We start from the raw sequence: 12183 nt of genomic DNA on the forward strand, positions 1-12183 counted from the left end.
AACTGGAACGTTAAAACAAGCCCGTTAAGGTCAATATTACTTTTCCGTTAAAGAGTTGCGACGACGCCCGAATTCTATCAACATTGGCGAGACATAAAATCTCTACTAACTCTACTGATATTCTCACCAGCTCGAAGCCAAAGTCTCAACCACGCTGCGGCAACTGTGGACGGTCTAAGTACGATCCGTTCAACCCGAGAGCAACAGCGGACGTTGGCCCAAGAGTTCGACAAACTCCAAGACCTGCACAGTTCCTCCTGGAGCCTTGTACTGTGTACCAACCGGGCTTTTGGATTTTGGATGGACATGGTGTGCTGCTTGTACCTTGCCGTCGTCACTTTCAGCTTCTTCCTCTTCATTGGACAAGGTATGGTCACTTGAGTCACTTAATCGCTTAGTCATTTAATCGCTTAGTCACTTATCGCTTGAGTCACTTAATCACTTGATTCACTCAATCACTTAAGTCACTTAATCATTTAAGTCAATACAGTCACTTAATCATTGAGTCACTTTACCACAAGAGTCACTTCGTCACTTAACTCACTGCTGCAAGATTTTCACTGCTCAATGGAGTCTCATATTTTGCACCAACATAGCATTTGGCTTTTGGCTCACATTATATATTACATATTATATTACTTAGTAAATAATGCTAGCTAGTTATTCATATTCGCTAAAAAGTAATACAAATCGATATATTTAAGGTGTTTTCTCGTTTCTTGTAGACTCGATGGGTGGCAACGTCGGTCTGGCCATCACTCAAGTAATCGGCCTCGTGGGCATGTGTCAATACGGCATGCGACAAACGGCTGAAGTAGAGAACCAAATGACGTCGGTAAGTTCGGGTTTAAATTTAACAACCTCTCTTTCTATCGCGGAATCTGTTACCCCTCTCTTTCTCTCTCAGAGATAGAGTTACGCGAGAGCCGGTCATGTGACCAAGTGAGGCCGGCCTGATAGAATATCATTATAAAATTGGATTAAAGTGGTCTGAAAGGTGTTTGATTGTTTTAAAATAGTTTTGTCAGTATTATCGATTTTGTTTCATGATAGTTTATGTCCATTTTACTCTGCCGGTGCTTTCATACTCGAAATATATCAACGTTGTAGAGACGTACAAAGCTGCTAAGCCTACAGTAGTTTATACTCAATGTCAACCCTCAAAACGATTTTTTTTTAAAGTTTCAATTAAAAACTTAAAGCTAGCCCTATCTAGATACTGTACACATTATGCGTGCGTGGAGTGGTGCCAAGAATACTGGGTGCTTTTCAGTACCTACTGGATAGCCAGGTTGATCCTTTGAGCAAAAAATAAGCCAGCTTTCTGTCACCAGATGAGGCTATTAATCGCAGTGGAATGGCTCCTAACAACTTACTTTTCACAGGTTGAGAGAATTTTGGAATACACACATCTCCCTGCAGAAAAACCAGTGGAGCCCGACATGAAAGCGCTGAAGTCAGCACATCCTAACCTAGATTTTGAAACATGGCCCAATCAAGGTACAGAATTTTTAAAGCGATAACTTAAGCCTACGTCTGTCTGTCTGTTGATGGACTGTATCTCGTGAACCGTAATAGTTAGAGAGTTCAAACTTTTACAGAATGTATATTGTATATTTCTATTGTCGTTATAACAACAACAAATTAAAATTTCAAAATGGCCGCCATAAAAATTTCAATATATGAAGTGTTACTTCTTGTATGATGGTACGGAACCCTTCGTGGACAAATCCGACTCGCGCTTGACGGAGTTTTAAATAGCCTTTGGTTCCCAGGTGAAATAATCTTCGACGACGTATCCCTGGAGTATGAAAAGCCGCCCAAACAAAAGGAGCAGCATTCTGAATCCGGGATCAAACTGGACGAGCCTGCGTTCGCGATAAGGGGGGTGAACTTCACCATCCGCCCCGGGGAGAAGGTTGCTGTGGTGGGGAGGACCGGGGCTGGCAAGAGTTCCCTTATTAATGCTCTGTTCAGGTATGTGCATAATTATTACCATGATAATGGATAATGGATGTTTGGTGCGACACCTATTAATCACGCCACAATGGAGTAACGGGTTGACGTGGTTTTTGCATGGATATAGTTAAAGACATGAACATAGAATAATTTTTATCCCGGATAAACAAAGAGGTAGAGATCTCTTATAGAGATAAGTGCTTCCCTGTCCGCTTTTTCTTTTGTCTTTATTGTTACAACTTTCTAATACTAATAAAAAAAAGAGTTCCCACGGGATTTTTGGCCTAAATCCATGCGGACGAAGTCATGATTATAATATTAGTAAAGATAGAGGGAACGCCCGGTAAAATATTGGCGCACACAATTTCACCATAATATCATATGCGTGAGGAAGGCTGAGGACCGGGTGTGGTGGCGCTCTATAGGGAAGGTCTATGTCCAACAGTGGACATCCACAGGCTGATGATGATGATGATGATCTTATTTCCGTTGAGTTGCCTTTCGGAAATTTAACCTGTTCAGGATTACATTATTAGTTGTTTTCAGGTTAAGCAAGATCTCGGGCAAGGTGACAGTGGACGGAGTGACGGCAGACCAAGCGGGCTTGCGTCGCTGGCGCTCGCGGCTGTGTGCGCTGCCGCAGCGGCCCGCGCTGTTCGCGGCCACGCTGCGCGACAACCTCGACCCCGAGCAGAAGTACACCGACGCGCAGCTGTACGCGGCGCTGAATGAGGTCAGTTCGTTAAATGAACTCAGTTTGAAATTATTGTGGCTGTAAATGAAGTCGGATTGAAATTGGGGCATTAAATGAAATTAGTTTGAAATTGTAGCATTTAATGAAGTCTGTTTGGAAATTGTGGCATTGTCTTAGGTCAGTTTAAAATTGCATCATTTTACTTCAATTTAAAATTACGACATTTAATTATGTCAGTGTGAAGTTATGGAATTAAATGAAGTCCATTTGAAATGTTTATAGCATTAAATCACGTCACTTTGAAATTGCGGCACTAAGGTGGTCAGTTTAAGTTACATTGTGAAATGAGTTCAGTGTGAAATTACCGACCGCTTATCGCTTGTAATAGCTCACTGCGTGTTTGGTCCCTATGATACGGACTGTCCTAGTTTACAGGCCAGGACTCCATGAAACTCTCATGTAAAAGTTTTTGATTAGTTATCATTTTTATTTCATTTCACAGGTGGAACTCCAAGAGCTGGTGAGCTCGCTGCCGGGAGGCCTGTCCTCCAAGGTGGGCGACGGTGGCGGCAACCTGTCCAGTGGCCAGCGACAGCTGCTGTGCCTGGCGCGCGCGGCACTGGCGCGCAGGGCGGTGCTGGTGCTGGACGAGGCCACCGCTAATGTCGATACTGAGTAAGTCGCCTGCAAAACGCATAAAAAAATTCTTCAGCTGACAGAATTGCTGTTTGCAATAAAAGTTAATTGTCATCCTACCACTGTCAGCATATTGTGTCAATGAATGACTAACTTTTATTGCTAAATACCCAAAACAGGCAGTGTCACTGGATGTCTCTAATAGTTTTTTTTTATTGGGAGATAGGTGTGGGCTTGACGACACTCATGCTATATTTTTACATTTGTTATGATAGTGTTTTACCTACACTTTCAGGAAATTTCTAAATAATCCATACTTCCATACTAATATTATAAATGCGAAAGTGTGTCTGTCTTTCTGTTTGTCTGCTACCATTTCAAGGCCCAACAGTTTAACCGATCCTGACAGGTACAGAGTTAGTTTATATCCCAGGGACGGACATAGGCTACTGTTTATCCCAGATAATCAAAGAGTTCCCACGGGATTCTTAAAGACCCATTCGTTTAACCGATTTGTATGCGATTTGGTACCGAGGTAGCTTGCGTACCTGTATTAGACAAAGGCAACTTTTTAGCCCGGAAAATCAAACAGTTCCCACGGGATCTTTAAAATCTAAATCCACGCGGACCAAGTCGCGGGCATCCTCTAGTTGTTAAGTACATACATTGTTCAAAATTGCGGAACTGGCAGGATTTGAACCTGCGTCTTCTGGATTCGCGGCCGACGCTCTGACCGCTAAGCCAAGTTGCGGTTCAAAGACGAGTGTATTGTTTCAGAACGGACAAACACATCCAGTTAACCATACGCACCAAGTTCGCGGACTCCACCGTGCTGACGATCGCGCATCGCCTCAACACCGTCATGGACTACGACAGAGTCATTGTTATGGACAAGTAAGATATTGCTACGATATTAATGATATATTTTTTTGTACCTATATAACGGAAAATTCTTTGTTTACATGATGCCCCACTGCACTGGTAAAACTCTATTAGAGTTGAGTGCTTCCCGTCCACTTTTTCTTCATATCGTTACAATTTTTCGGTACGAATTAATAAAACCGGCAAAATGCGAGTTGGACTCGCTTGGTATATAGTTATCTTACTTTGTAAATTGAAAAAACTCAATCATTTATTCATGAACGCATTTTAATGTTTTTTTTTTGTAATGTAACCAAAAATTCACGGTTTTCCTATTTTCCCCTTTACTTGTGCTATAAGACCTAGCTACCTGCCAAATGTTAAGATTCAGATAAAAGTACCTACGATGTTTTAATCTGTGCATACTTTACTCCAGGGGTCACGTAGTGGAGTCGGGTCATCCGTACGAATTGTTGACCCAATCGAGCCAACAGGCGAAGCCGGAGGCGCAGACTAGACGACCCATACTCACCAAGAGTCAGGTACGATAAACACGCACGCACACACACACGCAAACACGCGCGTGCATGTGCAAACGCACATATGCACACATACACGGACATATGCATGCACACCCATATGCATGCACACACCCATATGCACGCACACACGGACATGCACACACCACACACACATAAAATGCTTGAATTGAAATGTGTGGAAAAACCAAACCAATAGTATCGTAGTTTAATAAGCAACGATAGTTGCTCCGTGTGTTTCTTGCTGGTTCTGCTGGAATCGAAAATAGCGGCATTGATCATTCGGTCTCTCTCTCTCTTACATGCTATATCTAGCTATATCTGAGTTGTGTAATGTGTGCCTAAGTATTATAATTTTTTTTTATTCTAGTAAAAACTTACACTTCAAGGCTAAATAATTTTATTCAAGGTTAAATATTCAAAACTTGACAATTATCGACATGTATTTAGAATTATTTATTATGTATTATAACTTGGTCAGGCTCCACTGGCGATCCCAGAAAACTTCGCTTACGAGAGTGGACTGGAGCGACATGAGGAACCACAAGAAACGCTCGTCATCTCACGCGACAGGATTAGGACTTACTCCAACAGGTAAGTGCACTGAAAGTAGAATAAGTGGTTAAATACGCGTGATAAAAAACGACGGAACAGATATCGATCTTTTGTATGAAAATCACTAAATTCTATATGAACTTTAAAACAAGGGCTTTAGGTTTTATCTCAAATTTTTAAAATTTACCTACTAATTTTGCTATCACGCAGAAAAATACATGTTTGTTGCGTTATTTCAATTAGTATTACATGAGGAACTAATATTTCAAAAATACGCGTTGATTTCTAAACCGTAATTTGTAATTTTTTTAATGTTTAGATCTGAGGTGAGCGAGCCGGAGGGCGGCATTTTCAAGACACTGGTGGAACAGACGGGGCCGGGCACCGCCGCTTTGCTATACCGGATGGCGGAGCAGGTAAAGTTATTTACCGTTACTGATGGATAACGTTAAAAGAAATACCGTTATTATATTTTATACCGGTTACTTGAACGTTCAACGATCTAATCTTTACTTAATTTCTTTTTCAGAGTTACAAGAAATGGCTGGAAAAGAAAAACTCCTAAACTAAAGCTCCTAAAAAGCGAGGCAACTATATTAAGTGACCATTGTTAAAATTGTCAATTATTATTGTCAATAGTTTGACCCTATACAATGTGCCTTTCACGTCAATACAGTACGTGTTATGAAAGTTGGATAAACTATTCTTCTCGCACGTTGAAGTTGCCTCGATCTGAGGCACGCCGCGCCTTGAGGCAAAATTTCTCCGAACTTCTTTTTTTTCTTAGACTCAAACTAGAGGCGGACAAGCAGACATTATCATTTGAGGAGCCTCTAAGGGCCGGCGAACATATGGTGGAGCGCAGCGCAGAGCATTTTTCACAGTCAAAATATTATCAACATTGCCCTCATTGAAATAATTTCTAAAATCAATTGTGCATCCGTGCGGATACTCACGCATCCGCGCGCAGTCCCGCGCGTGCTCGCGCATTCTCTGGTACAAATTCGCGTAATGTGTCACGCGATTAGAAAACTTCGCGGGTATGCTCTGCGCTGCGCTCCGCCATATGTGCGCCGGCCCTAACTCCGTTTACTATTAGTAGACCGGCGCGGGGGAGAGCAAAGCAAATTTTGATCGTAGTTATAATTAACTTTTAGCACATTGAAATAAGGTTATAGGAATAAATAAAGAAAATAATGTAGGTGAAACTTATTTCAATGTCCTAAAACTCAATTTTAATAATTTAGTCCTAAAACGTGTCAGTCTATCTTACGGGTCCTCAATTTGCCTCAAGCCAAGGCTACTTAAACGGGATTTTGATTTGAAAATTGAATATTTCAACTTTTGAGGCGAACTGTACGAGATTTTTTTGTTTCAATAAACAAATCTTGAATACTGAAACTATTCTAAAAATCTGGAGGCATCTTAATTTTTGATTGAAACCCCGCCACCTAATATCTAACGTTCCATCAAATATTGCGTTTCAGTATTCCATTACTATACTGTTATTATACTTACTAGTACTTTATGTACTTAAGAAAGTACTTACGTACTTATTACAGTGACTTAAGCTAGGCGTAGGCGCAAATAGTATGATCAGTTTTGATCACTTTTGCATTTAATTACGTTTTGTTTCAATAGCAAGTAAGGCTGATCGCATTTGCCGTGAGCAACGCATTTTTATACCGGATTATAAGACATCCTTCTCCTTAGTATATGCCGCAGTGTGTGATCAAATTAATTCCTGACTGGCGTTAAAATTTGTACCTCAATTTTTATACAATTATTAAAAATGTTATACTATTACTAAATATACGGTGTTGTAACTGCTTAAAAATTAAACAATACTTAAAATAAAATTGTTATTATAAAATATAAACAACTTGTTGCTACTTAATTTACTTTAAGAATATCGGTAATATATCGATTTTTAATATCGTAACTCGATACTTAGTCGTATGTTTTGAAGGTATTCACATTACGTACCGTTATAACGATACATACAACGTTAACGTTGTAACTTGTAACGTTATTGAGTCTTCTTTTTTATTTATTAATTATCAACATTCCTCAATCTTGATACTGAATAAATAATATATACGTATTATAACTAGTTTCCTATCATGACTAAACTTAATGAAAAAAGTGTGATTTTTTTTCATCGGATCAGGCATAGTATGTCCGCTTGTATGAATATACTTTCGAATGGCGAGGTTAGTTTTTTTGTAATACGCGCACATGAAAATAGATACAATTTTAAATTAATAGTGAATTTCGTAGACGTAAATTAGTCTTTATAATGATGCCTTATAACTATTGTGTATTATGCCTTAATTAAATTTGAATAAAGATAGTTTACTTAATAGAAATTAAAAGAAGTGTTGCTATGTTAAGAATTTCTACCAGTATTCTACTCCACTTTAGAATTTTTATATCTGAATTTAATTATTATTTATTTAGGCAAATATATAGGTTTTAATTTTTAGTTAACTACTCGAACAAAAGAACAGTTTTTAGCAAATGTAATGCCATATTGTTTTTTACAGCTAATAAAATAGAATTATTTGTGATATCAAAACTAGCCATTAACCTTATTAAAATTCAATTGTTTTGTAAAATTTTATACTTAAACCTAATTGTGATGTGAGACAATTCATTTTTTGTTCATTTCTGTATTTCATTCGGTATGCTTCACTCAAAATGAAAAGTTCGAACATAAAATGAATCATAAATGAACTTAGAATGAGAAGTGTAAATTAAATTTTGTAACACCCCCGACAAGTGAAGGTTAACTGCAGTAACTAGAAAAGAGCTGATAACTTTCAAACGGCTGAACCGATTTTCTTGAATTATAGCTAAGAACACTCTCGATCAAGCCACCTTTCAAACAAAAAAAAACTAAATTAAAATCGGTTCATTAGTTTAGGAGCTACGATGCAACAGACAGATACACAGATACACACGTCAAACTTATAACACTCCTCTTTTTGGGTCGGGGGTTAAAAATAACATGAATCAATCACTGAAGTGTACACAAATGAACTCTGTTATCATCGTGTTTACTGACAAGCTTGGCAGAAGTCAATGTGATGTTAAGACACTGTCAATTATTGCAAGTGTTCAGTATATAGAAGTTGACTTGCTGCAAGTTCAATGTGATGTTAAGGCACTGTCAATTATTGCAAGTGTTCAGTATATAGAAGTTGACTTGCTGCAAGTTCAATGTGATGTTAAGGCACTGTCAATTTTTGCAAGTGTTCAGTATATAGAAGTTGACTTGCTGCAAGTTCAATGTGATGTTAAGGCACTGTCAATTTTTGCAAGTGTTCAGTATATAGAAGTTGACTTGCTGCAAGTTCAATGTGATGTTAAGGCATTGTCAATTTTTGCAAGTGTTCAGTATATAGAAGTTGACTTGCTGCAAGTTCAATGTGATGTTAAGGCACTGTCAATTTTTGCAAGTGTTCAGTATATAGAAGTTGACTTGCTGCAAGTTCAATGTGATGTTAAGGCACTGTCAATTTTTGCAAGTGTAGTCTACAAAACTTGCAGAAGTTGACTTGCTGCAAGTGTTCATACAGTGCAAAAGCCGACTTCTGAAATCGTGTAAGTTACTTTCCAGTGAAAACTTGGCCTATTACTTAGTGCCCAGTTCCTATAACTTAAAAGTATGTTTAGAGGCAATTGGTTCTAAGATTTGTTAGTAGGTATTTATACAAAATAGTTTAAATAATATAAGTCCTGAACTTTGTGAAATAATCAATAAATATGGTGCTGCGCTCTGAAAGAGTTTCAATTCATGTTCAGTTTTTATGAGTGTATCTTCCTATTTTATTTTCACGTTACTTATTGTGATACATTACAGGAAAAATAAAGTAATACAGAAATAAATATTTTTTAATTACAACCGTAGTTTTTTCTTTAAAATATGCGTTCAAAATAAGAATGGGAAAGTCAATGATGAATGACATCTATTACCGTTTGCAATGACAAACTTTGTCTAGAATAACGATTCTTTTCGTGCTACTGAATCTATTGGAAATATATGTAGGTATATTTAATCAAAATATATTTCCAGCTAAGATGTCACAATTCATGGTGGAAAATCATCCTATTTTTAGTTTGCTACACACTAATTTGCTACACACGCAGTTAAATAGTTCGAAGAACACAAGGCCCGGTATCCACCAAAGCGCGGTCGGCTTGCCGATCTGAGTGAAAAAAGTTATCACGTTATGCTCAAATAGTCTGCTAAACAATTTACTCTTTTGTGAATTCTGCTTTTTCGAGATGAAAGTTGCCTATGCTTTCCAGGACGCAAACTCTGTACCAAATCTATACTAATATTATAAAGAGGAAACCTTTGTATTTTTGTATTGAATAGGCTCAAAAACTACTGGACCAATCTCAAAATTTCTTTTACCATTACTTAGAGGGATTCTTCCGAATCCGTATAGGCTATATTTTATCCCGGAAAATAGAAAAAATAAATGTCCACCCGTGCGAAGCCGGGGCGGGTCGCTAGTTTCATATAAGTCGGATAAACGGTAGCCTATGTCCATCCCCGGGATGTGAAGTGTAAACTACGAGTAACTCTGTATCAAATGCCATCAAAATCGGTTAAACTGTTGGACCGTGAAAAGCTAGCAGACCGACAAACAGACACACTTTCGCATTTATAATATTAGTATCGATAGTTTGGATTATTTTTTAATTCAATTATTTTCATTAATTCAGAAGTTATGACTAACAGACGGACGGACATCAAAGTAGACATCACTTCGCAGTGTGTCACACGCGTGTACGATTTGTATACGGTAATATCGAGGTAAGTAAATAAAACAAGAAAATTATTTATTTTCTTCATCGCAGCATCGTAGACTGTAGATCTTGCAGACTTCTTCAATTTCCTCGTGATAGTCTAAAACGGACCACTTTTCTTGATTCATCAACGAAATTCTTCATCTTCTTAGCTGAAAAGAAAGAGCAGCCGAAGCTGCGAGCTAAGCGTTGACGTCCCCGTTGGTAAAAAATGAAAAATTTTATTTTGGCGGTCGCATTTTTTTCAACAGCCATTTTTTTTTACAAAAACAAAATAAACCACAAGCCTCTCTTTTCTTGTGTTACAACTATCATCAAACAAGCAACCGCCTTTAAAAAAATATGCACTGACTTTGTCGAAAAATATTTTTTTGCCGCCATACTGTATTTTTTTGACGGGTAGGGTGGTAATTTTTTTTTCTCATCATAAAGTTTTACAATAGTTTTAAACCTAAGTCAGCAACATATGAAGCTAATTAATATCTAATTACGAATATACAAAACTTAACTAGAAAACAAAGAACAAGCGAAACTACCTATATACAATTGGGCACTTTAACTGCGAAACAATATACATAATAATTATGAGCGTAGAACTGTTGTATATACTTTAATTTAAATAGAGTTGTCATTTTCTAGAGGTTGAAGAGGATTAATTTTTCGCGAGGGATTTCCTGTTTCAAACTGTCCGTCTCCTTTATTGTGAGTTTGCACCAAAATAATTAAACATAGGTGTGTTTGGGTATTTAAATGTTTTGCTTTTTATGTGGTTTATCTGTACTCATTTTTGTGGTGTACAATAAAAATTCATTTGTTCAAAACCGGGTAAATTCTTTGACAGACACTTTCCACTTCAACAAATTACTATAGGACAACGCAAATTCGATTTATTAATATAATACAGAATTTTCAAAATGTTTTATATAAATGTTTCTTCAGTGGAAACTGCTCAACCCCTAAAATCCCTGCTTTAAGAAAAAATGGATACAACCTCTAGAAAATACCAATAACATAATTAAAATTCGACAAATATGTCGAATTTTCATAAGATCCAAATGGACATTGTTACGCGAAATGGACTCAACCCACACGGTCAGTTTTTGTTATTCAATTTTAGTCTTAACTTTAAGTTGAACTACAGAATGCCCGCGACTTCATCCGCGTGGATTTAGGTTTTTAAAGATTCCGGGATAAAATGTTGCCCACGTCCATTACATGGACGCAAGCTACCTTGGTACCAAATTTCATACAAATCAGTGAAGCGGATGGGTCTTTAGAAACCCCGTGCGAACTCTTTGATTTTCCGGGATAAAATGCCTATGTCTGTCTCCGGGATATACTCTGTACCGAATTTCGTCAGAATCGGTTAAATGTTGAGCCGTGAAAAGGTAGTAGACAGACACACACTTTCGCATCTATAGTATTAGTATGGATTAGTTACCCAGGCCCGGCTTCTATTGGTGAAAACAGAATGAAAATCCGTACATTCTGAGATTTGCCCAAACAACCCTGTCTCGATTCTTGGATCTCTTTCTGGGATTCGGGTTGGATCTCTTTCGCGTAGCAACAACTTTCAAATATGAATTACATTTTCAATATAGGTAGCGAAAAGACGAGATAAACTATGATATTATTCTAAGTTACATTATCCAAAAAACAGTCCTGTCTTCAGCGATGGAACAATTACAGTCACAAATTAAATTATATTTGTTTCAAATGCAGTTAAGACGTTACCCAATGTTTACATAAAATATCTAATTTACAAATCTATATAAAGAAAAAAATGTCCATAAGAAACTATGTATTTCTAAGATAAAATCACACGCGATAAAAATAACAAAATAATTAAAACTAGGATAAATAGTTCATGGAATACGCCAAATCTGTGCTAAAAAAGAATATAATATTTTTGTTTACTATTTAATTTTCTGCATCTTATGAAAGCTTACACAAAAAAATCAAGTCAAAAATTATTAAAAAGCACACAACTGGGTCTGATTCAAAATATACAATTTATTAGTATTGAATTGTATAAACTAAACAATTTCGGATAGTCAAAATAATTATCAATCATGTATAGGATTTGGCATATCCATGTTATTCTCGTTTAAATATACA

The 12183-nt window shown here is 37.3% G+C and overlaps 1 protein-coding gene across 4 annotated transcripts in view; it reads left to right on the plus strand.

Annotated features, from left to right (window-relative positions):
- The window catches only part of LOC123870780 (probable multidrug resistance-associated protein lethal(2)03659), a 45857-nt gene extending 38373 nt beyond the window's left edge, over positions 1–7484 (plus strand). For all 4 annotated transcript variants that reach the window (XM_045914193.1, XM_045914194.1, XM_045914196.1 and 1 more), the window contains 11 exons: positions 131–367; positions 726–835; positions 1386–1500; positions 1776–1977; positions 2506–2692; positions 3156–3328; positions 4067–4183; positions 4587–4692; positions 5171–5283; positions 5564–5660; positions 5774–7484. In XM_045914193.1, the coding sequence (XP_045770149.1) occupies positions 131–367; positions 726–835; positions 1386–1500; positions 1776–1977; positions 2506–2692; positions 3156–3328; positions 4067–4183; positions 4587–4692; positions 5171–5283; positions 5564–5660; positions 5774–5809 (1493 nt within the window). In that variant the 3' untranslated portion in view covers positions 5810–7484. The remainder of the gene's footprint in view (positions 1–130; positions 368–725; positions 836–1385; positions 1501–1775; positions 1978–2505; positions 2693–3155; positions 3329–4066; positions 4184–4586; positions 4693–5170; positions 5284–5563; positions 5661–5773) is intronic.
- The last annotated feature ends 4699 nt before the right edge of the window (positions 7485–12183 follow it).

Source organism: Maniola jurtina, chromosome 13 (assembly GCF_905333055.1).
Source record: "Maniola jurtina chromosome 13, ilManJurt1.1, whole genome shotgun sequence".
In the NCBI taxonomy this organism is placed as follows: Eukaryota; Metazoa; Arthropoda; class Insecta; order Lepidoptera; family Nymphalidae; genus Maniola; species Maniola jurtina.